This window comes from Podarcis erhardii (assembly GCF_964252035.2).
Source record: "Podarcis erhardii genome assembly, chromosome: 9".
NCBI lineage: Eukaryota > Metazoa > Chordata > Lepidosauria > Squamata > Lacertidae > Podarcis > Podarcis erhardii.
The window spans coordinates 60,013,277-60,040,666 of record NC_138512.1 but is presented as its reverse complement, the minus strand read 5'-3'; the positions used below and the strand labels follow the sequence as shown (position 1 = coordinate 60,040,666).

Sequence of the window (27,390 nt, the reverse complement as noted above, 5' to 3'; positions counted from 1 at the left end):
GCTGGCTCAGTCTGTTGTAAATAAAATCTGTCCTTTTCCCCTTATGGGGTATCCAAGAGCCTGTATAGAGTCCTTACGTGGGTTCTCTATTTGTAGGAGAAAATAACAGAGGCCAACCAGAGAATACTGAGAAGCAAAGCAGCTAGTAAGCCTGATCTTTATTGATCTGTTGCAACAGGGTGCTCCCCTCACATGTAGGAAAGGAGGAGGACCCAGAACAAAGGTGTGCCTGCCCTTATATAGACATTTTAAATTCCCTGCCCTGGAGCTCAAGACCACCCCTCCATACATCATACATACATCACAGAAGGGGTGTAGCCCAAGACCACCCCCCACAAACATCATACCTACATCACAGAAAAGGTGGTCCACAACAGAAATTTGAATGTTGTTGTTTTTCCTGTCTGCCAGCTTATCTGATAATGCCTTATCTGACTGCCTTTCCTGGTAGTCTGTCACCCTTTGAAATGGTGATTACTCAATTCCTGAGACAGTGGGAAGGCTCCCTGATCCCCTCCCTCCTTGCAGAGAAAACATTTGGTCAGCTTGGGAGTCAAAATAGTTTCAGGTCGGTCTTCCTGTGTGATCTATGTACATGCTTGGTTGGTACATTTATGAACATTTATTATATATATATAAGACCTTAAATTTTATTATTACAAGTTGGGCCCACCCCTCGGGAGGAGCCAGCCTTGCACCCTGCCCGTGATTGGCCAATTTGGGGGCAGGCTACAAATCTGACTTCCTGACTGGCGCGAGAACCCTTTTTTGAGGTCACGGCGGCCAGGAAAATCTCCAGAGCAGATGTTCCCTGTTGGGTCATGGCAGGGGTGGGGAATAAGCATCACCCCGCAATGCCGCCTGACCAAAGAGGGTGAGTGAATTTGTGCCAAGGAGATGTCTTGCTGAAGAGTCACATTGTAAGAACCACAGGGGGTCAAGGTCACATGCACACTGTATATCAAAAGCATATGTAAAGCATATTGTTTCTTCCAAGAAATCTAGGGAGCTGTAGTTTGTTAAGGCGTCTTGGAATTCTAGTGTTGTGAGTGGAAAGTCATGAATGTTAAAGTGGTGTGATCATGTTTTAAAGGTATGGTGTGTTTGGAATGGTGATGGTCTTAGAAACATCTTAGAAGCAGCTGCACCTTGTATTTGCAAGTTACAATAATGTATATAAGGGTTAAATGTTTTCCCTGCATTTGCTTCTCAACTCTTGTTGGTTGTACACCCTCAACCATTTCAATAAAAGCTCAGTTGAATTTTGGAATGGATGCAAATGATTTGCAGGATGGCAAGCTGTATTCAGTTGATGCTAGATACTAGATGCTTCTGGAAGTTTAAAACAGCACAGTGAATACTGAGAACGAAATGGGAAAACATTAATGTAAATATAAGAAAGCACCCTAGCAACATTATTGTAAGTAAGTAAGTAAATTTATTTACGGCTATTAGCCCATAAAATATGTACAAACATAAAAGCACAGAAGCATAAAAACCAATACATCTAACAACAGAAGGGGAACACCACAATGCAAGGGTGGGTCATTGAGCAGTGACAAATAACAGCTTGGGGCCCGGAAAGATCCAAGGGACGGTTCACAGAAAAAGGAAAACTGGAGACGAGATCCGTCATGCACTCTCATCATAACTGTCCGATTAGTTTTTGTTGTTGTTGTTGTTGTTTTTTGGTGGTTTTTGTGTGTGAGATAACCGCATTCAGGAATCTCGCCACCTGCAGAGTTACAGAAGGATCTGTATCCTGCAAAAGCAGTGCGGCATGTGACTCAACAGGCCTGCCAACCAAGCGCAGTAAAGCAGGACCCAGGAATTTAGTCCTGGCTATGCTATGTAAGGGACAGTTGAACATTATATGTGGAAGAGATTCAACTGTTTTCCCGTCACACTCGCATAGCGGAGACACCAAACCCTTGGAAAATCTGTGGCTCAGCAGGTTCGATGGAAAAACATTGAACCTTGCACAAATAAATGCAAGTCGGTGTGGTACAGATGAAAGAGATGACATGTATGATGGAAGGCCAAGTGGTGGGGTTATTCCGTGATACCTGGGGGAGCAGACACCCCCACCCCTGGAGAGGTTGTGTTGATTTTCAATGTCTGCTAGTCTTTGCTCAATAAGGCTTTTGGCTGAGCGTAGGTTCATCTTTAAGGAGTCCGCTGGGGAAATTCCGATGCTCAGAAGTTTGGCATGGATTTTTCCTACCCACGGATTAACAAAGTCATCCCGCCAGAGGCACTGAAAGAGGTAATGGTCGGGAAGCCTATGCCAGCTGGACAGCCAATAGCCAAAGACTCACTTCCAGATGACAGTCTCCAATGATGCAATCGTTAACTCCAGATGTATGGCTGCATTGCTCACACACATGGGGAGTTTCAGGAGGCGACGGAGAAACTGATTCTGCAATGTCCCCAGCGATGTTAAATTGGACCCTGGGGCCCAGAGCGGGGCAGCATACAGAGGGTGGAAACCACTTTTGCGTGGTACACCTTCAATGCAGAAGGGATGTGGGAGGCTCCGTCGACCGCAAAAAATTGGAGTAGAGTGTAAAGTATTGTTTTCCCTTTGTTCAGTAAATACTGTATCAGTGGCTTCCAGCTTAGGTTGTAGTGAAAAAAGACTCCCAGGTATTTAAATTTGAAAACCTGTTCTAATTGGACTCCATCTAACTTCCAGCTGTAAGTTTTCCGAGACCTGGTAAAGACCAGTACTTTAGATTTTCCATGATTAATTGTCAGATGGTTGAGTTTGCAATAAGCCGCAAAAATCTTTAGAGCTCTGCATAAACCGACTCTAGAGTAGGAAAGGATCGCTGCATCGTCAGCATATAAGAGCAGAGGGCAGCGAAAATCAGCTAGGCGGGGGGCATGAATGTTGGCTTGAGACTCACTCAGAAAGAGCTTCATGTCGCTAATAAACAAGTTGAAGAGGAGTGGGGCCAAAATGCAGCCTTGGCGCACTCCTCTATTTATTGGGACCTCATTGGATAGGTTTCCCGCCGGTGTGAGTCTCACTCTAGCCGATGACCCGTGGTGTAATTGGGTTATAAGCCATAACAGCCTTCTATCTATGCCCCATCTCTCTAATTTCTTCCATAGACAGTTTCTTGGGATACTGTCGAAGGCGGCCTTTAAGTCTATGAAAGCGACACACAGGCGCCCCCGACTCGGGGCAGAATATTTTCTGGCAAGATGATACATAATTACCATATGGTCAGTGGTCGAATAATTGTTCCTAAAGCCCGCTTGCTCATGGCCAATCAAATTTGAGTCGTATGCCCAATGGGACAGCTTAGACAGCAAAAATTTTGCATAGATTTTCCCGATGATAGACAAAAGGCTGATGTTCCGATAGTTCTCTGGGTCAGCAGGGGGACCCTTTTTATGGACTGGTACGATCACGGCCTCCTTCCATGACCTAGGGATAAGCCCCGTAGAATTAATTGCATCAAAGACTTTGGCCAGAATTTCAGCCCACCACCTCGGTTGCGCAACAATAGCCTCAGCAGGGACTAGATCCGGCCCAGGGGCTTTGCCTGTTTTCAGATCTAGTATCAAGTCCATTATCAGTTCTGGGTCGGTAGAGGGCCACAAAGGTAGATGGTTGGCTCGGAATTCCATGGGTGAGTTGGATTCCTCTGCCAAAGAGAATTATTTACTCAAGAATTGTTCCCATGTGGGCGCAGGGATAATCGCCAGTGGGTACTTCCTTCCTCTTTTGTTTATCAGAGCCCACAATTCCTGTGGTCTGCGGGATCTAGAGGCCGCAATCAAGGCTCGCCAACGCTTTTGGTACCACTCGCGTTTGGCCAGCTTTAAAGTCTGTTTGTATGCTCTTTTGGCTTGTGAATAGGAGGGTGGTAGAGCCTGGGCATTAGAGTTTTTGTATTCATTATAGATAGAATGAAGAAGGGATCTTGCTTGTTTGCAAGAGGTGTTAAACCAAGGGGCCCCAGTACTGCAATGCGCCACTTTCGCCTTTTGAGGAGGTGATGTAAAAAAAGTGGTAAGGTTTGTTATAAGAAGGTTAAAAAGTTTCAAAACTGAATTGAAATCTTGTAAATCAGTAGTTATTTGAGATAAATAGGCAATGATTTCCCTATGAAAAAATTCCTGGTATTTTTGGGCCACAGCCTCCGACCATTTGATCCCTCTTATTTTGGTCGATGATGAGGTTTCCAGAAGGACTGAGTGTTTATAGTCCTTCTGGCACCAGAACAATGACAAAAGTGGTCACTATTGGAAGGTGATCACTGAAATGTTGGTTTTCAACTTGGAAGGAAAGTACATTAACGGCCAAATTTGCAGAAATCAAGAAGTAATCGATAACACTGTTAGATGCTAGTCCTAGGTGAGTGAACTCCCCCGGTATGTCGGGGGGGGGGAGGTGCCGTTCAAGAAGACTAGATTCAGGCGAATGGCCATTTGGTAACGGGTCACTCCTGCTTTGTTTACTCTGTTGTCCTTTGAAGTTCTAATTCTGGCATGTTCCAAGTCAAAGTTGTCCAAGCATGGGGGAGTCCACCATTTGGACTTGGTTAGTAGGTCCCAATTTGTGGCAATACGAGCATTAAAGTCTCCCCCAATTAAGGAGTACGAGTTAGGGCATTTGGTATGACATGACAATAGGTGATTTTCAAATGATTCCCATCTCCAATCAAGATCAGGTGCAGAGCCTTCAGGGGGGGGAGATAGACATTAGTAATTAGTAATGAGGACTTCCCTTCTGCGATCAGTCCAGATAGAGCAAAAGGCGGGGAAGCCCGTACCAGAGTGAATTTGGCGTGAAGTTGGAGTGAGATCCCAATCAAAAGACCCCCTTTGGGGCGACCACCTTTCAAGGAAGGGGAGGCCGGAAGTGTTAGAAGATCGAAGCCGTCTATGGTAATCTCTTCCTCATCCCATGTTTCTTGGGTGAGCCAGTGTGGTGTAGTGGTTAAGAGCAGTGGACTTGTAATCTGGTGAACCGGGTTCGATTCCCTGCTCCTCCACATGCAGCTGCTGGGTGACCTTGGGCTAGTCACACTTCTCTGAAGTCTCTCAGCCCCACTCACCTCACAGAGTGTTTGTTGTGGGGGAGGAAGGGAAAGGAGAATGTTAGCCGCTTTGAGACTCCTTTGGGTAGTGATAAAGCGGGATATCAAATCCAAACTCTTCTTCTTCTTCTTCTTCTTCTTGGAATAGAATGATATTAAATGAATTTATGTACTTCCTGAATTCGGGATCTGATTTTTTGGTTCTCCAACCAGCAATGTTCCAGCTAAGTATTGATAATGTCAGATCCTTGTGCTGTCCCGGTAATTGTCACTTTGAGTTGTTTAATAGGTTCTTGGAGGTAGAAGGAGGACCCATAAAGAAATCAGTAATTTTAGTTTGTGTGGATAAGGTCTTCTTCTGTGTTGATCGAATCCATGATTTTGTAACATTAACAGGCAGGGAGGGCTTTGCCGGGGAGGAAGAATTAGGCAAAGTTGGTGAGGTCGGATGCTGTTCATTGAGGTGAGTAGTAGTAGGTCTTTGATGGGCTATACTAGTAGATCCGTCAGAGTTGTCAGTCTTAACCAGGGTAGCACTAAGAGGTGTTCCAGCCATCACTTGTAGTTGCTGCGCAGATGGAGAAGAATTATCACGCAGATGTATAGAAGGACGTGAATGTGGGGATGGTGCATGCCTAATCATTTCCTGGTGATCTTCAGACAGGGTAGATTCTAGCTCTGGCATTGAAGCAAAGGATTCATCAACTTCCATATTTTGATTGGACATAAGGTCTGGGACGGGAGTGTTGAGTTTATCAACTTCCTCCACGGTAGAATGGTGCTGTTGGTCAACAGGTGACTGCTGATTCAGATCAGTAGGGGGTAACAAAGTAGCAGGTTGAAAGCTTATCAAGGCATTTGATGGGGACGCCTTGTGGGACATGGAGCACCTGCTCTCCTCTCTCGTTGGCGTAGAGGGGTTCCCTTGCGATAGGAGTCTTTGTTTGAGTAGATCCAATCTGTTGAGAATAGCCTGCTGTTCTTCTGAAGGGAGTTTTCCATAAGAGGAGATAAGATTTCTCTCTTCAGGGATATGCCAATCTCCGCTTGCAATTGGATCATTCCTCAGCGTAACTAGATGGGCACTTGGGATCGCAGGTGGAACAGGGGGTACCCGGCTAGGTGTTTTTTCCTTTATTATAGGAACAGAAGAAGGTAACGAGCATTCATTGCCGGTTAAGATGTTGGCAAAAAGAGGTTTGACACTCGTGTCCTTAAAGACTCTTGTTGTTACAATCTCCCAGGCTGCCAGCCGGTCTTTTTGTCTTGCGAGAAGATGTGGGATCCTTGCAGACTAGAAGGAGAGCATAAATTTCCTTGGCCAGGGCGTGGCATTTAGGGGTACTACAGATATAAGATCTATCTGGAAAAAAGGGATATTTAGCAAATCACGTAGGTACTCTTTAGCCATCCTCAGGTTATTCCACCTAAGTCTGGGGGCGTCATGGGAAAAAATGGATAGACATATTTTTTTAGGTTGAAAAATCAAGGATTGCTTGTTCCTTTGGGGCAGTGGCAGCCTGCTTCTAGAACCCTTAAGGTGAGATTTCTGGTCATGTTGTCTCTTTAAGGCACTTACAAGCTGCACAGTTCTTCAGATACACACTATCTGTATCTGAAGAAGTGTGCATGCACACGAAAGCTCATACCTAGAACTAACTCAGTTGGTCTTTAAGGTGCTACTGGAAGGAATTTTTTTATTTTGTTTTATTTTGTTTTGACCATGGCAGACCAACACGGCTACCTATCTGAAGCTGCACAGGAGATTGATGCAAATTAGATAGCTCAGTTGAGGAAGATGGATGAGTCAGAAGGGCTTGTGAAAGTTTATTCAAAGATAAAGAAATCCCTTCCAATTGCTTGAAAATGAAGCTTAAAGTCCTGATTACTAGTTGTATTTGATCAGGTACTGATTCATGGGCAGTTTGCCCTGATGCGTCCTGTTTTAGTGACGGCGAAGGTGTAATTAAGGTGTCAGGGAGGAGGGCTTCCCTATGGCTTCCATCCCCCCCTGGATCAACTTGCTTTTCCAGCTCCCCTTGACCATACAGAGGCCAAAAGCGGTTGTATGTTTCGACCGCAGAAACAATTACTTGCTCTGTTTGGTTGTTATTGTTAGTAGGTGGTGAGGGAGATTCAAGCTTTGACTGCTTTACTCTTGGAGGTGAACAACCTTTCTCAGCAGATCTTGGTCGCTTGCCATGACCCATTTGTCACTGTCTCACTGACTACAGAGGTTAAAAGTAGAGATAAATGGAGATAAAAAGAGAACTTATGTTTTGTGGACACAACTCCTCTGCTACTCCTCCTCCACTGCTCAACATAACCCAGTCTTCAAGGCGGCGTTTCTAATCAGCAGCAGGCTTTCTCAGCAGAAGGTTTGAGTATCCTTGCTAATACGTATATTGGCCACGACTGGCCAACAGTAGAGATAAAACGGTTAAAACTTCTAACAGAGGTAAAATAATTAAAAGTCTAATAAAAGCAGCTATAAAAACGGCTATAAAAGGCTGTAAAAGGCTATAAAAGGTTTGTAATCCAGGAGGGTTCACGGAGGAGAAGTTGTTACAGCCACCCTAGCAACATTCAATAGACATCAGGAGAGATCATACCAACAGCCTTTTTTCTGCTTGGAGACTTAAAAAAATAAAAATAAAATCAGGAATCAGGCTTTTATTTAGGAATTACACAGCTACCCAGATAAAATAATCACCTTGATAGACAGTAATATATTTTCTGTTGTATGACTTTCCCCCCAGTTGTATTTTATTAAATTTTCAAAAAAATTACATATGCATTCCAATACATAAAACAAAAGAAATAATTATTATTGACTTCTCATCCCATTTTTCATGGTGTTTTTTATCTCACCCCTTAACTCCTCGCTCTTAGACTATAACAATAATACAATAATCTCTAATTCCTTCTATTGTTTGTAGTTCAAATCCTGCTCGCAAAATAGTCATAGTATAATATTTCTTTAAATAGTCTGGAAAAAATCTTCAGTTCTTCCACAAAACAATAATTCTCTTTTCTTTAGCTGCTTGCATAGTCCATCGCTTATCCATTCTTCTTTGGTGCGAACCTCTTCTTCCTTCCATTTTTGTGCACAACGAATCCTAGCTGCTGTCGTTACATACATAAACAGCTTAATCATCTTTTTGTAACTTCTGTCCCTATAATCCCTAAGAGAAAAGCATCAGGTTTTTTTTGTATGATCACTTTAAACATCTTTTTTATCTCACCATATATCATTTCCCAAAATATCCTCACTTTCTTACAAGTTCACCCTATAAAAAAGATCCAGCTACTTGAGGAATCTTCTTATACATTTTAGACAATTTGTTAGGTGTTAGATACCATCTATACATCATTTTCATATAATTCTCTTTTAAAGCATATCAAGCAGTAAATTTCATGTCAACTTTCCACACCTTTTCCAATATATTCATTTATATATTATGTCCTAAATCTTTAGCCCACTGCATCATTGCTGACTTAACGCTCAACCATTTCTGTTGAATTTGGAGAGGAATGCAAAGGTACTTATCCAGCTGAGGCCCCTTTTACTAGTTGCTTCTGGAAGTTTAAAACAACAAAATGCAGCGAATACTGAAAGAGAAAAGGCGAAACATTAATATAAGTACAAGAAAGCACCCTAGCAACATTTAGTAGACATCAAAAGAGATCATAGCAATAACCATGACTCTGCTTGGAGAATCTAAAGCTGGTCCAATAGATTTTGTGGCCTCAGTCAAAGTACAAGATGGCATCCCCTCCCTCCAATTTGACCAGAAGCTGACCAGACTGGTCACTGAATACTATTTTGATTGAGGAATACCATTGTGCCTGAGGAAAACAGGTTAGCCTAGGGGACACGGCATTTCACATTGCACCAAAATTCAAGTCCTCTGCCTAACAATAGGGCCGGCTCTGCTTATAGTTCTTAAGATATGTGTTGCGATTCTGTATGCTGCCATCTGGAGTATTTTAGATTGGTTTGATAAAAGTCCAATTCTGACATTTCCAAAGCACTCACAGGGTGCCTTTGGACCAGTCACTATTTCCCAACTTAACCTACTGCACAGGGCTGTTGTGAGGGTAAAAATAAACCACAACAATATCACTGGAGGCAGTAGCAGACAGCATGGTGGGGGGGGCAACAGTCCATGGGCCTCTTAACAGTTGAGTCGCAGCCGCTTACTGAAGCAGTTTCAGCTTAGTGGCAGAACATCTGCTTTGCATGCAGAAAGTTCCAGGTTTTATCCCTAGGCAGGGGTGGGAGGGTCCCTATTTTGAAATCTTGGAGGGCTTCTGCCAATTAGTCTAGACCAGGGTTTCCTAAACTTGTCTCTCCAGCTGTTTTGGGACTACAACTCCCATCATCCCTAGCTTACAGGACCAGTGGTCAAGGATGATGGGAAATGTAGTCCAGAAACAGCCAGAGACACAAGTTTGGGAAACCCTGCTCTAGACAGTACAGTGGTACCTCGTGTTACATACGCTTCAGGTTACAGATGCTTCAGGTTACAGACTCCGCTAACCCAGAAATACTACCTTGGGTTAAGAACTTTGCTTCAGGATGAGAACAGAAATCATGCTCCAGCGGTGTGGCAGCAGCAGGAGGCCCCATTAGCTAAAGTGCTGCTTCAGGTTAAGAACAGTTTCAGGTTAAGAATGGACTTCTGGAACGAATTAAGTTCTTAACCCAAGGTACCACTGTACTGAGCTAGAAAGACTACTGGTCTGCCTCAGTATAAGGCAGCTTCTTATGTTTTAAGGAGAGGGAGAGGAATGAGATGGCTGGGAAGTTGGCATGATGCAAATGCACCAGTAGGATCACTGGATTGGCTCTGCTGGGGTGTTTTCACCACACTGCCCACCCAGTCTCCTCGACCTTCAGCCTCAGCCCATAGCTATCGGGAAGTCAGCCAAGTGTTGCCACCCTATCATTCTATCTGCTACTGATTGGAAGAAAGGAAGTGTAAGAATGTAAAAATAAAATAAAAATTAGAACACATACCTTTTTCCTGCAAGTAAAAGCTCAAAGCCTTCGGTAATTTTATCAAAAGGCAATGTTTGAGTAATTAATGCATCCATATTAAATTTCTTGTTCATGTAATCAGAAACTAGTTTAGGGACAGCATCTTTTAACTTCCAACCTGAGGCAGGAGAAATAAAAGAACATTGGATTAGTCAGCAAGCTTGATTATGATTATTTTCAAAGAATATAAAATGTTAGGATGTGTGAACTTTATTAAAAAAAAAAATTTAGAAGATGAAGATAACTCCTTTTTATGTTAACAATGCAAGATTAGTAGAATCAAAAGCCAATGGGATGGAAAGGCAGGATAGCAAATGCCTTTAAAATAAATAAAGTCTGCCCCCAAATTTAGTCGACATACCTATTATGTCCACTGAAACTTTCCCACACTGTCCATCAACCTCATATTTGGGTTCCTCACTTGCACAGATTTCAATAGGTGGCTGTCTCCAGACATTGCATTGGCAAGTCACCATATAAATGGGTCTAGGCACCCATTTTGAATCCTCTAGATTTCACTTACATTATTTTGCTGCCCACCAATAAGGATGGCAACTTTCATTGGAGGTTTTTAAGCAGAGGTTGGATGGATGTTTTAGCTGAGTTTCCTGCAATACAGGGTGTTGGACCCTTGGGGGTCCCTTCCAAATCTACAATTCTCTGTTACTCCATTGGGCAGAACTAGGATCAATGGGGGAAATTGTAGGGAAGCAGATTTCAGATAAACATCAGGAGAAACTTCCTAATCACAAGAACTGTTCAACAAGGACGTAGGACTGACTCAGTAGATGATGGGTTTCCCTGGGCTGGAAGTATTTAAGTAGAGGCTGAAGGACCATCTGTCAGGGATGCTGTGGCTGAATCCTGCACTGCAGATCCTGCACAGAGCAGGATCTACACTCAGTGACCTTCAGCATGAATTCCCGTTCTATGATACAGTGCAGGAGCTGCCATATATCACCAATAAGCACCTCCAACCAAACATCCTGTTAATTTCCTTCCTGTGAGGAGCAGAATAGGTTCGACTGAGAACTGTGCCCCTGCAGGAGGTTCTCCAACCAGCACGCAGGTGCCATGGCCCAAATGGCAGGATTTAAGGGCAGTGACCTATTTGAGACACAAAGAAAAACAAGCTCAGGATAGGAAAAGATAAAGGAACATAAAAGCCAGGGTCCCATCTAGTCCAGCATACTATTCTCACAGTGGCCAACCGGATGCCTTTGGGCAGCCCACAAAAAGGACCAGAGTACAGCAGTCCTCTTTCCTCCTGCATTTTCCAGCAAGTAGAATTCAGAAGCATATTTCCTCCAACCATGAAGCCTCCCTCTGTCCTCTGAATTTCCCACCTAAAACTTTTACATAGTTCCAGCCAGGTACACTGCTTATATAAGGAGAGATCATGGATGTGAGCCCTGGGCTGAACGGGAGAGCCAAAAAATGGGGATGTGAGCCCAATTGATTAGCACCAAAACAGAAAACATACCACAGTGTCAATATCTCCTGTCACTTCAAATGCGTAGTCCACACCAAGACCTGTCATCTCTACCAGAACCTCATTCAGGGGCTTCTTGAAATCTTGAGGAGCGATGCATTCTGTGGCTCCTAACTCTTTGGCCGTAGTAAATTTATCTTTGTTGATATCAATCCCAATAATCCTGGATGCTCGAGCAACTTTGCAGCCTATGACAACAGACAGACCGACACCTCCCAAGCCAAAGACAGCACAGGTAGAACCAGGCTCAACCTGCAAATTGATATAAACTACATTAGGGATTTCCCAGGACACAAGTGATGTAGCAGGATTGGGTACCTGGGAGGAAGGAAGACTGGCTGACCGGAAGATAAGAGGCATAGAGAGACAGAACTGAGAGACACTGTGGTGTAGTGGTTGTGGTGTTTAACTAGGACCTAGAAGATCACAGTTCAGATCCCCACTTAGCCATGAAACTCACTGGGTCACCTTGGGCCAATCACTGTATTAGTCCAACATGGGAATATTGTGAGGCTAAATGTGTGTGTGTGTGGGGGGGCATGTATACCACCTTGAGGTCCTGGGAGGAAAGAAGGGATATAAATATAATGAATATAATTAATAACCAACTGGGCAGGAATCATTGAAGAGAATAAGGGATGAACAAGAGAAACAAAAGAATGCAGTTGGGAGGCTGGGATAAGGAACAGCCTCGGATAGGGAAAGAGGACCTGTGTTGCACTGCAGCACCCATCACCCCAGGCGACATGGCCATTCAGAATGTAGTCTAACAGTGCCTGGATGTGACATGTTCCCTATTGGTGGCCTATGAGGTCGAAACACACTGACTTACCCAACCATCAGCCCCTTGCTGCTGCTTTTTAGAGCTACTATTATGAGGCTGGACCCATTGAGAGCAGGGAAGCTCAAGTAGTGTCAGCTATTTTTGCATCTCGGAATTGTTACAGGAAAAGAGATCCCTGAAGGTGCCACTGTTCTCCAGCAGGGAGTAAGCACACACTTGTTTCACTTATTTGAGAAGCACAAGGGAATCAATGTGAATTGATTTTCACCTGGGCATAATTGATGGCGGTTCCATAGCCAGTGGAAAATGCACAACCAAAGAGGCAGACTTTATCCAGTGGAGCATCATTGTGGATTCTTGTGATGGAAGCCTCAGGCACAACCGTGTATTCGGAGAAGGTGCTCATTTGTAGGAAGTGGTGGATCTGTTTCCCTCTGCAGGTGAACCTGCTGGTCTTATCTGGCATCAGATTTTGAATAGGTTCATAGAGGCTGTTGAGGAGATTCAGACCGGTTTGCATAATAAATTGGGCTAAATGCTAATTTTCAATATTACTAAGAAACACAAATATTTAATAGAAGACGTCAGATAAACTTACTGGTTCTTGAGGCAACAGTTAGTTTTAGGACTTAAACAGCAGCTGCATTCTCCACACTGGGTAAGACAAAGAGGAATGACTTTGTCACCTTGTGGGAAAACAACAAGGACAAGAACAATTTAAGTTTAAGTTCAAGTTCATAGGCTTATTGTTCTATTCAAAGGCCATGAAAAACTTGTAGCAATAATATTAATGAAATGCAGAACATACTTCCATAATGTAAGCCAACATCCATGATGTAAGAGAGAGAAGTTACCAGAGACACTAACAAACTCAAATCCAGCTTGATTTCAAATTTCCAAATCACCACAACAATTTATACTGATTTATACTCTTTTTTCCTGATTATTTTGTAGTCAGCATATACAGGGCTACTTTGTGTATTATGAAGCTATGGTAGTCACTCAAAGGAAACTGAACCATTTCTGCCAGAGTGTACTTGCTTGATTTTGTGAGAAACACTGTGATATTAATAAGGAGTATTGCAAGAGGTGTGGCAATAGGGAACCATATTGTTATTTTTTTTGGGGGGGGTGCTCCTCTAAACCCTAGAAATTAATATATGGTAGGATTTTGATTATTTGGAGTATTGAAGGAAAGATTGCAGACCAGTGGAAAAATCAGGCTAAGATTCCTTTCCAAGCCAGGGTCTCTCCTGGGAAAGATGCATTAACATAACAAAAGGCATTGAAGGCCCATCTAGGAGGAATCTGGGCAGGCAGAAGGTTGCCAGGATAACTTGGTGTGAAGTGACAGGAAAAGATAGTTTTTAGCAAGGTGTGCAGGGAAGAAGTGGGTGAACAAAGTCTGGGATCCATCTTGGGCAGACTGGCTGAAGGCTGGCTGAAAGATAAGCCTTTGACTCCAGGGCTGCACTTCTGTGCGATGACAATGCTGTAAGATTTGGACTCCCTCCATGCACTGAAGATGTAGATAGGTGAATAAACCATATTTCTTAAAACTGCAACAATCTCTGCCATGTCTCAATTCTCCAAAGGCACACAGACCCTGGCTGAGGGCCTGGAACCTCCTGGAATCATGCTATCACTCAGCAGGAATAGGGGATGGCATTTGTCCAACATTAGTAACACTATTTTCATGCATACCTTACATTTCTGATGGGCATTTGGAGAAAGAGATTATTTGTAGTATATAATGTGAACAACTCCCATCATCCCTGGCTATTGGCCTTGATTGCTGGGGATGATGAATGTTGTGGTTCAGCAACATCTGGGGCCCAAAGTTTCCCCATTAGAAGATAATTTGTAGTGAAGCTATTTATGTCATGCTTGCAAATCCCAGTGTGGACCAATGCACAAGCACTTCTGAGTTTCTGATCTGCCTCATCCTTACCTGGCTTTACACAAGTGACTCCTGGTCCAATACTTTCAACAATTCCAGCTCCTTCGTGACCCGCAATAACTGGGTAGTCTATGTTAGCAAAAATGCCTTTCACTACATGATAATCCGTCCTACAGATCCCAGTGGCCACTATCTGCAGGGGAAATGGAATATATATTATTTCAGTACTTACTCTGCTTCAACACATTTTCGTCAAGAACTGGCACTGAATTTTTTTGTCTCTGTCAAAAAAATGGGTCTCCACGTGAACAGATGATCGTGCAGATACCACATTCACACAACTGCAGGTATTCGCAGAGAGGACCAGCTCACAAGGAAAGTTGCTTACAAGAGTTTCAGCAAGAATATTACCCACTTGATCCAGTTCAGATCTGACCCAAAGGACTAGCCAGAAATACATATAATCTTTGTACGAAAGATAATAGAGAGAACCTTTCACTTTTGTTCTTTTTTTAACTTGCCCAGAAGTTTTGGATTTCCTTTCATCTTATTGCTGTGTACGTTTCAACTACAACCCCAACAAACTGTAGTTGAAACTCTGCACAAATGTGGCTGAGACTTTTGTGGAATCTTTCTTCTCCTGGCAGGGAAAGAGCCACCTTTGAGTTTTAAGTATAAGTCTTCCAGAACCATTGCCCCACCACTCAAGATTCTCCTATCCAAGTTTTCAGAGTTTAGGCACAAGATCCTCAGCCACTGCAATCGTAATTCACAATGAATGAAAGCACGTTCCCTTTTGGAATAATATGTTTTACCTTCACTCTAATTTCATGACTTCTTGGTGGTGCCACCTCCACCTCCTCCACAGAAGGCAATTGGCCAACTTCCCAGATGATTGCAGCTTTGCATTTAATCACCTGTGGAAATGGAGTCAATCAAAACAAGATCAAAGATGAATTTCAAAGGCAGGACAATATGGGAGGAGGCTTTCCCTCAGATATTAGGTCCCAAGCCACTGAGGACTTAAAATCTAAGCCCCAGCAGAGATCAGTTGTTCCCATCCTGTGCTATTATTGCCAAAACAGCAGGTTTTCCTGCATTTTACCCTTCTTGCTGCCATTTTACCCTGTGACAGTTTTTTGTTCCTTTTAAAAGTAATGGTACATTCACTTTTTTCCTGAGTGCAAATGTGAGATTGGAGGAGAGACACAGTCTGGCCAACTTTCCCCCCACCTACATTCTGTGTGCTGTTTTAAAATATGATAACAAAACAAACACATCAGAAAACAAGGAGAGTGATTTCCTCGGTCTCCACCTCTGTCCCCTCCACACCCAACCCCTGCAGTATAACAATTGCATTCCATCCTGCCGCCTCCAATCTCTGGCTCTGTTTGGATCAGCTAATCCAAACTAAACATCTGTATTCCACTGCTGCTGACAACTACAGGAAGAGGGGAAATAAGAAATGGAATTGGAGTGATATGCAGAGCGTAAGGCCAGCTAAACAAAAAGGAGAAAGTAAGGAACAATAATGTCACAGGAAACTCAAGACGTTATGCATTTGCATTTGATCACCTGTGGAAATGGAGCCAATCAAAACAGGTCAGAGATGAATTTCACAATGTTCCTTATAATGATTCAATTAAGATTACAACCTTAGAGTTGCTGTAGTCAGCATGGAGATTGCCACTTTCACCCTACAGCAGGAGTGTGCAACCTTGGCCCCAAGGCCTTATTTCAAAATTGCTCTGTAAACTATCAGTTCAGACCTCTGGCAAGAATAATCTCTCCCTCTTTCAACAGCGCAAAGAAGGAGAAGAGAGGGAGAGGGAGGAGAATAGCCAAAAGAGAGATGGGAAAAAGCTGGTTCTGACCACTTTTGGCTCCGGTCCTGCCCACTGCTAGTATGTGATCCCTGACAAATTACACCTGAGGGAATGTGGCTCTCAGTAGCCAAAGGTTGCCCATCCCTATCACATGACTTGCAAGTGTCACTAGACCAGCACACCCATGTTCCCAAAGTCTACTGCCTACAAGCACTTTAGTGATGCTCAACCCACACCAATAAGGATGCCATTTGATGCTGTAACAGTTAATGGGGTTCAGAAAACAGTAGCAATAGAATAAATAATATTATGATCATTATTGGACAGGGCTTGTATTTCAGTGACAGAAGACAAGCTTTTAATACAAAAGCTTCCAGGTTCAGTTCTCTGCATCTTCAGTTAAAGGTAGAAAAGACCTCCATCAAAGACCTACGAGGGCTTCTTTCAAGCAGCTAGTGCCAATTTCCTGATGTTAGTAAATGAAATATCAACTTTGGGTCAATATAATTATTTGAAACTGACAGTCTGCATGACTATGTCAAACCATATACACTTTTGGGAACACTGTAATTATAACATGCATTGTTATAAAAAATGGCAGGTTTATTATCAATATAAGTTTGTAAGGTTTTTAAAAATAATTTATGTAATATGTATGTAATGAATTATTTCAACAACAACAATAACTTGTGTAATGCAATCTAATGGTTGAGGTAACCTTTAAACCCAGAACCTCTTGGTTTATTATTTAATGCAATGTCAGTATTGTTTGATATTATTGGTTTTAGTATTATTGGGAAAATCGAGTGTCCTGCTGTTTATCTAATTCACTTATATCAAGCAGACTCTTGTTTTGAATGTATAAGTAGGAGATAATTTTTTACATCTTGGTCTTTGCAGCTTTGCAATTTGCACAAATAAAATTCAGAGAAGGTTTCTCTCCTCTGGCAATGGGAATGTAGCAAAGCTTAGTTCTTTCCTCTTCAAAGCAATGTTGTATCTGTGCAAATGCAAACATTAGCATGTAGTATACAGATGGGGGCAGATAGGGCTCGTCAACCTGGGAAGTTAGCCCATCTAGAAGAAGGAAAACTCTGATCCTAAACATCCATTGCCTTGTGGGATACCTTCAGGAGAAGAAAAGGCTAAGGCATAAACCCTACAGAAATACGGAGTGGAGTCCCTAAGATGGTTGGATGACGTCTTGTACACCTCCTTCTGGCTACTCTTGCAGCTAAACTGGTGCCAAACATATTGCTCTGCTTTCCTTTAGACCTCATCAGTGAGGCCAAGAGGGGGCCTTGTCGTCTGGACAGCCCAGGACCTCCAAACACACTGCCCAGGCTTGTGCTCTGGGGAGGTCCCTTTGGTGCTGCTAACACAGCAGATTTGACTTCACCCCCAGAGGTGCACTCCATTGTCTTTTGAGACAAACAGATGTTCAGATAGACTGAGCCATAAGAAGTTTTCCATACCTTTCCTGCAGTCGCCATGTGTCTGGATCCTGTCTTTCGGTCTTGCCACAAGCTCACTCTTTTACAAAGATTTTCTCTTACTGCTTATCACTTCTTGCCTAAAGCAAGAACACAGAGATACACAAACAGCAATTTCCTGCAGTACACACAAAATTTATAATCAATGATAGGCCACCTGGGAAAGGGGAGTTCCCATTTCTAGCTGGGATTCAAAGTTCTTTCATTCCTGGCAAGTATTTATCAACTCCCCCTGGAGTTGCCATCCAAAGTTAACTACCATTAAGAGTTAGGACAATATTGGATCTAAAAAGAAAAAGGTCAGTTCAGGTACAGACTTTCTGACTAAGAACTTGTACATATGAGTAAAAATCATTCTGGTCCATGTTCTCTTGCTCAAATTATTTATTTAAAATAGAGCATAATCACACAAGGTGTGTTTACTCAGATGCTAGAGACCACACACTTTTTACCAGGGCCATAGCCAAAGGAGAGCCAGTCAGTGTGTTTGCCCCAGGTGACACTTTCTGGAAGGGGCCGTCTAGGCTTACAGCTGAACCTGTCAGCCTTTAAAGAGAGGGGCGGGGAAAGCGAACATTTGCTTGCACTTTGCTCCTAGTTCTCTGTTCTGACCTATGCCTCATTTCTGATGTGTATATTATGTAAGTCTGGCACTGTGGGAGGGCATGGGAAAGGCGAGACTACCAGCTTCACATCCGCCTTCACCATTCCTGACCAATGGAGGACTTGAGGAGAGGTCTACTCGAGTTCTTTTGAGTGTGGGGAAAACTTGTAATGGCCAAAATCCCCCCACACTTTAATCTTACATCTGTTGTTGTTGTTGTTGTTATATATTTGCACTGAGAAGAGCCTGTGAACCTGCCATACAGGGGCTGCCTGGCCATCACTCCATCCATAGGTCCTTTTTTTGCAGACACCTCTTCCTTCCGAGTCATGAGAACCTAGAATCATAGAATCATAGAATCATAGAGTTGGAAGAGACCACAAGGGCCATCGAGTCCAACCCCCTGCCAAGCAGGAAACACCATCAGAGCACCTGTGTTAAGGTTGCTGTAAATATGTGTGTTGGCTTCTTCAGATTCAGATCTCACTCCTTCTTCTGCTTTAACCATGTAATTTACAATTCCTTATATTAATGGGGAAGGACTTGAGACTTGCAGTGTGTAATAACTTTTAAAAACTTGAAAAATACATGATACATTAATAATAGTAGTAGTAGTAGTAGTAGTAGTAATAATAATAATAATAATAATAATAATAATAATAATTTTATTATTTATACCCTGCCCTTCTGGCTGGGTTTCCCAACAGAATATTAAAAACACGATAAAACATCAAACATTAAAAGCTTCCCTAAACAGGGTTGCCTTCAGATGTCTTCTTAAAGTCAGTTAGTTGTTTATTTCTTTGGCATCTGATGGGAGGGTGTTCCACAGAGTGGGGTGCCATTACCAAGAAGGCCCTCTACCTGGTTCCCTGTAACTTCACTTCTCGCAGTGAGGGAACTGCCAGAAGGCACTTGGAGCTGGACCTCATGTCAAAAAAGCATTAAAAAGACCAAAGAATTAAATTAAAATTAAAAGGAAACCAGACAGTTCTGGCTGATCTTATGGAAATGCAGGCTTCTAACCAAAGAAGCCTGACCTCAGACAGACAATTGCTGCACATGGAAGCTCTACTTTTGAAAAACAATTTAATTTTACTTTTTCATTTTCCCTTTGACCATACAGTCATAATGCTTCCTAGGATTCCTCAAATGATCTATTACTCTCTGAGGAGAGTTACTTAAGGTTGAATGAAGCACAGATACATACACAGAAAATTTTACTATTTGGCAAGACTATGTCTTCTCCAGCCTCTTTCAAACTACTTTTTATGCCCTTTATGAACAGATGTGTTGAGTTTGTGTGTGGGTGTACGCAAACACATGTGGCAGGATGTGTGTATGCCAGACTGGGTCTTTGCCCTGGGTGACAGAAAGTCTAGTTTCAGCCCTGCTTTTTACTAATGCATAAAGGAGGTTTTCCCAGTAGTGATGTATGGAAGTGAGAGCTGGACCATAAAGAAGGCTGATTGCCGAAGAATTGGTGCTTTTGAATTATGGTGCTGGAGGAAACTCTTGAGAGTCCCATGGACTGCAAGTAGATCAAACCGATCCATTCTTAAGGAAATCATCCCTGAGTTCTCACTGGAAGGACAGATCCTGAAGCTGAGACTCTAATACTTTGGCCACCTCATGAGAAGAGAAGACTCCCTGGAAAAGACCCTGATGTTAGGAAAGATTGAGGGCACAAGGAGAAGGGAACGACAGAGGATGAGATGGTTGGATAGTGTTCTCGAATCTACCAGCATGAGTTTGACCAGACTGGGGGAGGCAGTGGAAGACAGGAGTGCCTGGTGTGCTCTGGTCCATGGCTGGGTCAACTTATTTTGGACTGCAACTGCTTTAGTTATATCACTGGAGTAAGATCTTTTACCTTCACTTGAAAAACCCAGAACGTCTTGCTTTACTATTTAACACCTACACAATGCAATGTCAACTTTTAGCATTGTTGGGAAAATTCAACATCCTGTTCTTTGTCTCCTTCGCTTATACCAAGCAGGCTCGTGTTTTGAATCTACAGGAAGGACATAATTTTTTTTCAGCTTGGTCTTTGCATCTGTGAAGTGAATTTGCACAAATAAAATTCAGAGGTTTCTCTGCTCTGGCAATGGGAATGTAGCAATGCTTAGTTCTTTCCTCTTCGAAGCAATGTAGTAGCTATGCAAATACAAACACTAGAATGTAGCGTTCAGATAGACTAGACTGAACCATAAAAACAGTCTTCCTTACCTTTCCTGTAGTCGCCATGTGTCCAGATCTGGCTTTCAGTTTTGCCACAAGCTTGCTCCTTTACAAAGGACTTCTCTTCTTGTTTATCACTCCTTGCCTAAAGCAAGAATGTAGAGATACAAACAACTATTTCCTCCACCACACACATAATATACAATCAATGATAGGCCAGGGTCCATTTCTAGCTGGGATTGAAAGTTCTTTCGTTCCCGGCAAGTATTTAGCTGAAATTAATTTCCCCTGGAGTTGCCATCTAAAGTAAACCAACATTATGAGCTAGGACAATATTGGATTTAAAAAGAAAAAGGTTAGTTCAGGTACAGACCTTCTGACTAAAAACTTGTACATACAAGTGAAAATCATTCTGGTCCATGTTCTCTTGCTCAAATTATTTAGAATAGAGCATAATCACACACAATGCTTTTTACTCAGATGCCAGAGGCACACACTTTTTACTAATGCATAAAGGAGGGAGTGCAAAAGCCGTTAGGGTCAAAAACTGGGAAAAATTCTATTACAGGTTATTGAAGAACAGGCAAATCCTCACTTTTGCGCGATCGCGCATACACACAGCACCAGGAAATAATTAAACAATTTATTTCATAGCCAGAAATGGTGTGAGAGACCTAGAGAGTCCTTATGGTTTTCTGCGTGTCCTCCAGCCTCCAGAGCTCCCAATTCCTGTTGTGCAATTTACCATAAGGAAACTAGTGTATTTTCTTTTGTGTGTTCTTCTCCTACCCAGTGGAGGTGCCTGAGGGTTATTTGAAGAGCTTAATAAACAGTAGAAGTTCACATTTCAAGTGGTTTTTACAAGGGAAGCCAAAAACTTGAAGATAAGCCTTGATCTGGTTTCTGCCCTATGGGAGAATACGGGCTTCCAGATTGCAAAGATCACTGCATTTGGCCGAACAGATGTTGGCCATATAACCACCGGAATTGCTATTATATGTTTATCACATCCACCCTCCAGGGACTCAGGCAGTAAATTGCCTCTCTCCCATGTTATCTTCACAACCTTGTCCTGGAAGGATATTAGGCTGAATGGCAGGGCAGAGTGTAGTGATTGCCTCAGGTGGCAGATGTTGAGGGATGGGGAGCTGACAGAGCAATGAGAGTCGTGAGCCCTACCCTGTGATCTTTAAACTAGCTGCTCTCAGGTGTGGTGAACTCAGTCCCATTGTCAATGTTGAAGTAAGGATCAGCAAGCCTAGTTGGCTTTTGTATCAAGAACCAATCTGCTATCACTGGTCAAACTCTTGTCTTAGACCCCTCTTTAGGTCTGTGGCCTATGGAAACAACCTTAAATCCCAAGGTCAAAACAAAACATTAGTATGGTTGTCATTAGTGGCTGCGAGAATGACAGTGGCTCGGCTTTGGAAATCTTCTACTCCCCTTTTGCAAACAGTTTGGCTCTAGTGCTCTCAGAGTAGCTCAGCCACCACCAAGGAGTGCTTTGGGTATGGTATCAATTCATCCACTTATATAAACAAAATTGTGGGAGTGCTCCACCCTCCTGTCACTCACATGTCAATGTGGAGATTTTATCTTGGTGTAGATTAACAAAATTAAAATGTGTTTATGATGTGCTTATATTGATCTGTTTTGTGCTGCAACTCTGTGTCAGCTCTGCAAACTGCACCAATGTTTTGGAAAGCAGTTATTTGCTTTTATCCTTTTGTATGTTTTGAGATAAATAAATTGAAAAAGAGAACTAATTTGGACTTAAGGATAGTTTCCCCTCCAGGACATTCTGGCAACAGATTTTCTGCAGAGCTTTCATTTATCGCTAGCAAAAGACAAATCAACATAACATTCAAATGAAGCGAATTATCAAGTCCGTTTTGAAAAACAATTCCAATTCGGCTTTCAAACCGCCTTTGGGCTTCCAAATATGAATTAACATTTTTCATTGTTTATTCTGCACAATTTCCTCTGAAGTTTATCACTCATAGATCTTTCTTGCTCTTCCACTCAAGAATTCCAAGTGGCGCTGTGGGTTAAACCACAGAGCCTAGGGCTTGCCGATCAGAAGGTTGGTGGTTCGAATCCCCGCAAGGGGATGAGCTCCTGTTGCTCGGTCCCTGCTCCTGCCAACCTAGCAGTTCGAAAGCACATCAAAGTGAAAGTAGATAAATAGGTACTGCTCCGGCGGGAAGGTAAACGGCGTTTCCGTGCACTGCTCTGGTTCACCAGAAGCGGCTTAGTCATGCTGGCCACATAACCTGGAAGCTGTACGCCGGCTCTCTCGGCCAATAAAGTGAGATGAGTGCCACAACCCCAGAGTTGTCTGCGACTGGACCTAATGGTCAGGGGTCCCTTTACCTTTAGTGACCAAAACAAGAACTATATATTCCTTGATCAGCTGTCCTCAAGCAATGCTTGAAGTGGGAGAAACAAGGAAGTGGGTGGATTTCTTTCAGATCAGATCAAACAAAAGCCTTTGTCAGATGTTTCCACCACCTTTCCATTACCTTCTTATGAGGAAGGGCAGCAGCGGTACGCTCCCTGGTCTCACCACCTTCCATCAGTTACCACTCTTGCAGATCTCCACATGTTGAAGGCTGAACTTTTGCCATGAGAAAACCTGCTCTACCAGGTTTAGAAACAATCAGGGTTTTATACTGCAAAAGGAGTCTATGAGTATATGTGAAGGGAATGCTTGTCTTTTGCCTGATTCTCCTTGTGCTTCTCACTGTCTTTGCTCCCCTCAAGATCCCCCCAAAATCCTTAGATCAGTTTAACATATGGAAAATAATCTAGCCCAAACCCCTGCAATGTAGGAATATGCAGTTGTCTCATACAGAGATCGAACTAATGGTACATTATCAGCACCATGTTCTAATCTAACCAACTGAGCTAAATAGTATTGAATCAGAATGAACTGTGAAAACCTCCTGCACAGGATGCTGTTTACACTTGTACTACTTATAATTGAGATTGTTGGCTCAACTTGGCAGTATATCATGCACTGGTCCTGTGGTGGGCAAAGAGTTGCTGATTTAGTCATAAAATATTGTGCTCTTTACACAGTAGAGACCCGGCAGGGGCTAATGTATCAATAAGATAAGGAATATGAGCAGCAATAAAGTATATTAATATTAATTTAGATAAAACTGATGCACACACCTGTTCCTAATGACTTTGACGCATTTGCTAATGTTTACTAATTATTTACTAATTGTAAGAATTGTATAACAGACTTGGGATATTTCTCTGTTCAGGTTTTGGGTTCTGACCTGGGCGTACTGTCCTGCTGCAGGAGAATTAAACAAATAATTTCCAGGGTACCTCCTGGAAGCCTTGCTGGTTTACTTGTGGTCTTGCCTGTTTATTTAAGATAACTAAAATCCTACCTAGGATGAGCTGAATTTGTGTTGTTGTTTTAAAGTTGCAGGATGATGCAGTAACAGGATAGGAGAGTTATGAACAAACCCATAAGAAACAGATCTAGACTGATCTTTCCATCCCTAGATAACGGCTTTCTGTTGGCTAATTTAAATCAGCTCCGGGTGCTCAGAAATTGTATGTTTTGTTTTCTGTGTATGGTTTAGATTTGAGAGCATGATTTGGGATCTCTAAGCATCCAGAGGGAAGTGAAACCAGCTCACTGTCGTGAACCATGCTATGTTTGTTTGTATAATTTCCACTCCCTTAATAAAATGTATGAAAGGCACTTCATGTCATTAGCCAGCAATTTTTATTGTGTATTTGGTTTTGTTTGTTTTTAAAAAGCAACCACATTTGGAAGAGAGAGAATTCTTTCTGAGACGTTCCAGACTGAAGGCATTTGGGAAGCTTCAGCAAGCCAGCAACTCAAAACACCAAGACAATACGAATGCTGAAAGAGGAAAAAGTAGAGTTAACTTTGCAAATCCTTTTGCTGAAAAATCAATGAAGCAGAGTTTCTTTTTGGACCCCCCTCGTGTGATCATTAATTTTTTGTTTAAATTTTTTTTTGTTTAAATGTTTAGATGTTGCTGGCAACTTGGAGCTGAGGAGAGGGAGAGAAACATGACTGCCATTCTTGCAGTCTGCTTCTAGTAGTACAGTATCCAATATCGAACAACATTTCGGCGAGGTGGCAAATCACATCTCGTTATGTGGCCACATGCAACGGAGAACTGGCACCTTAGATAGCTGCAGTTACCCTAAGATAAGCTTACTGAGTTTTCATACACCACATAGATATATTTTTATATGTGTATGTGGTAAAGAGCAATCCTAATCCCCTTTGCACCAAGTATGGTGGGGAGGGATTAATTGGGATACCAAGATGAAGGTCTACCAGGCTTGTGTGTCAAGCACGCTGCTTTATGTGAGCCATAACTTACAACCATCAGCAGCAACCTCGCAATGCCTTACACATGCACTGTGTCAGGAGGATTTGGGGTAAAAAGGTAAAGAAAAAAACCACCGGATGGTTAAGTCCAGTCAAAGGCAACTATGGGGTTGTGGCACTCATCTCACTTTCAGGCCGAGGGAGCCGGCGTTTGTCCACAGACAGCTTTCTGGGTCATGTGACATGACTAAACTGGTTCTGGCGCAACAGAATACCATAACGGAAACCAGAGCACATGGAAACGCCGTTTACCTTCCCTCTGCAGTGGTACCCATTTATCTACTTGGACTGGCATGCTTTCAAACTGCTAGGTTGGCAGGAGTTGGGACAGAGCAACGGGAGCTCACCCTGTAGCGCAGATTTGAATCGCTGACCTTCAGATTGGCAAGCCCAAGAGGCTCAGTGGTTTAGACCACAGCGCCACCAGCATTCCCGGATTTTGGGTACCACATGGCAAGACAGAGTTTCAAACAAAGGTGTGCTCTCCCAAGCCCACATTCCCAGCATGTTTGCACTCCTTTCTCAGCGACGTCTACGCTGGCTTGACCATGTCCACAGAATGGAAGGTGGCTGGATCCCCAAGGAGCTATGGGCTTCAGGCACTAGGCCCATTGGCAGACCAACTCTGCATTACATAGATGTCTGTAGACATGACGTGAAGGCTGGTAAAATCTAACCCACCATGTGGGAATCCCTTGCAGATGACTGCAGTGCCTGTAGACAAGGCAGTCAGGTTGTGTATCCACAGCAGTTTCCAGAGGAGGAATGAGCTCTGGGAGGAGCAGAGAGAGAAGAAACACCACAGTGCATTTGCAACAGCACAACTGGATGCCTTCATCTACCCCTGCTGCAACTAAACATGTCTCTACAGCCACAGCAGGTGCTGTAACCTTCCAACAATTTGACTTCACCCCCCAAAGGTGACAGACAGATACCATTCCTCTGCCCACTGCCAAGGCCATTGACGGTGGGGTAATGCCAGCATTACTTTGCTGCTGCAGATCTGTGGTCAGAGGGGGTGAGGCATATTTGACAAGAAAAAACTGAGACTTTAGAGTGCTCACAGAGTTGTTGCAATCGCTAGAACAGGACAAACCTTGTATGCCTCCCTTGAGGGAAGGGATTTATAAAAATGCACCTAACTCAATAGAGCATCTCCCAGACCCCTTCCAGCTCTATAGCTCTAGTGGTATAAGCCAAAGGGTTTCTGGTCTACCTGGGAGGGTTGAGATCAGGGTTTTATTGAAGTGGGTCTTCCAATGCCCAGGTGTGACTTAGCCACATTGTCCTATAAATATCAAAATACTCTTAATTCCCAAGTAGTGATTGGTGCCAATCCCTTCTTCTCAGACAAATCTCCAGAAGGCCAGTTCCTCAGAATGTCAGTGGCTTTAAATAAAATTCTGCAACAGAAAGAAAAGAAGTTCTGCAAGTACCAATAAGTCACAAATCTCACCTCTTCCCTGCATGAAGCAAATCGAATCCTTCGCTAATCTTGCTGAATGGCAAGGTGTGGGTTATTAAAATATCTGGCTTAAATTTCCCCTCCATGTAACTGGATACCAGCTGAGGGATAGAATCTTTCATCTTCCATCCTGGAGAAGCAACAAAACAGCAGTTGGAAGCAGCAATACTTCTGAATACCAGTCGCTGGAAACCACAGAAAGGAAGAGTACTCTTGCATTCAAATGGTTTCCGACAGGCATCCAGCTAGCCACTGTGAGAACAGAATGTTGGACGAGACGGCCATTGGGCTCATCTTATGTTATCATGCCAAGCACCACGACCCACACAATGTTTATCACCCAGAATTTTTTTCACGCCATAAAAATGACTCAGCAATACAAGGCTTGTGATATTCTCAAGGTTTTATAAAGCCTGAGATAGGGCAAGAGGACAGTCAGAAAACACGTGGGTTGCTACTGCTTATTCTTTCAAGAAAATAAAGGGCAGCAACAACCAGTCTTTAAAACAAAATTTGGTTCTGGCAGCAACCCATACTGCAGCTCCCACTTCTAGTCCAGGAATTCTTACAGATACACAGCTGTAGCTGGTATAGCGAGACTGAGCTACCCTCAAAACACCAAAATTGCTGCAGCTTATCTGGACAGGACTAGGATGGGACAGGCTGGGAATGGCAAGGGGTGTGTAGGCCGAGTGGAATGATGGCTGAGAAGGAAAGGGTTAAACAGCCTCCCTTCCCTGCCTGAGAAGGTAGTAGGTGGAAAGATTCACATATGCACATGCATTCTTTATTACACCAATTCAACATTTCAGCCCCTTTCCAGGGGCTATTCTAAGTACAGAGTTTAATTTTTAACACCCTACACGGCTTGTGACTGCAGTATCTAAAGGAATACCTGTATACAGATTTTTTTAAAAAAACGTTTAATGTTTTATTCTGCTTTTATACAGTACATGTTGGAAGCCGCCCAGAGTGGCTGGGACAACCCTGTCAGATGGGCAGGGTACAAATAAAATACTAATACTAATAAGTACGAATCCATGCCCTGAGATCATCATCAGGTGTCGTTCTCTGTGTGTCTCTGCAAAGAAGTGGGGCAGCAGTATTTACCTGAACTCCATCTGGTTGTGTCACTGCTTACTGGGAGGTGGAGTGAG

General features: G+C 43.0%; 1 protein-coding gene across 1 annotated transcript in view; it reads right to left on the bottom strand.

Annotated features, from left to right (window-relative positions):
• LOC309350578 (uncharacterized protein) overlaps positions 1 to 27,390 on the bottom strand; it is a 50,458-nt gene that overhangs the window by 17,309 nt on the left and 5,759 nt on the right. Inside the window, exons 8-18 of the mRNA XM_081877548.1 lie at positions 26,225 to 26,363; positions 24,252 to 24,267; positions 20,427 to 20,523; positions 17,576 to 17,655; positions 15,090 to 15,191; positions 14,326 to 14,467; positions 12,973 to 13,060; positions 12,643 to 12,865; positions 11,582 to 11,842; positions 11,070 to 11,205; positions 10,078 to 10,216 (exon numbers count right to left, since the gene is read on the bottom strand). Coding sequence (XP_081733674.1) covers positions 10,078 to 10,216; positions 11,070 to 11,205; positions 11,582 to 11,842; positions 12,643 to 12,865; positions 12,973 to 13,060; positions 14,326 to 14,467; positions 15,090 to 15,191; positions 17,576 to 17,655; positions 20,427 to 20,523; positions 24,252 to 24,267; positions 26,225 to 26,363 — 1,423 coding nt within the window. The remainder of the gene's footprint in view (positions 1 to 10,077; positions 10,217 to 11,069; positions 11,206 to 11,581; positions 11,843 to 12,642; positions 12,866 to 12,972; positions 13,061 to 14,325; positions 14,468 to 15,089; positions 15,192 to 17,575; positions 17,656 to 20,426; positions 20,524 to 24,251; positions 24,268 to 26,224; positions 26,364 to 27,390) is intronic.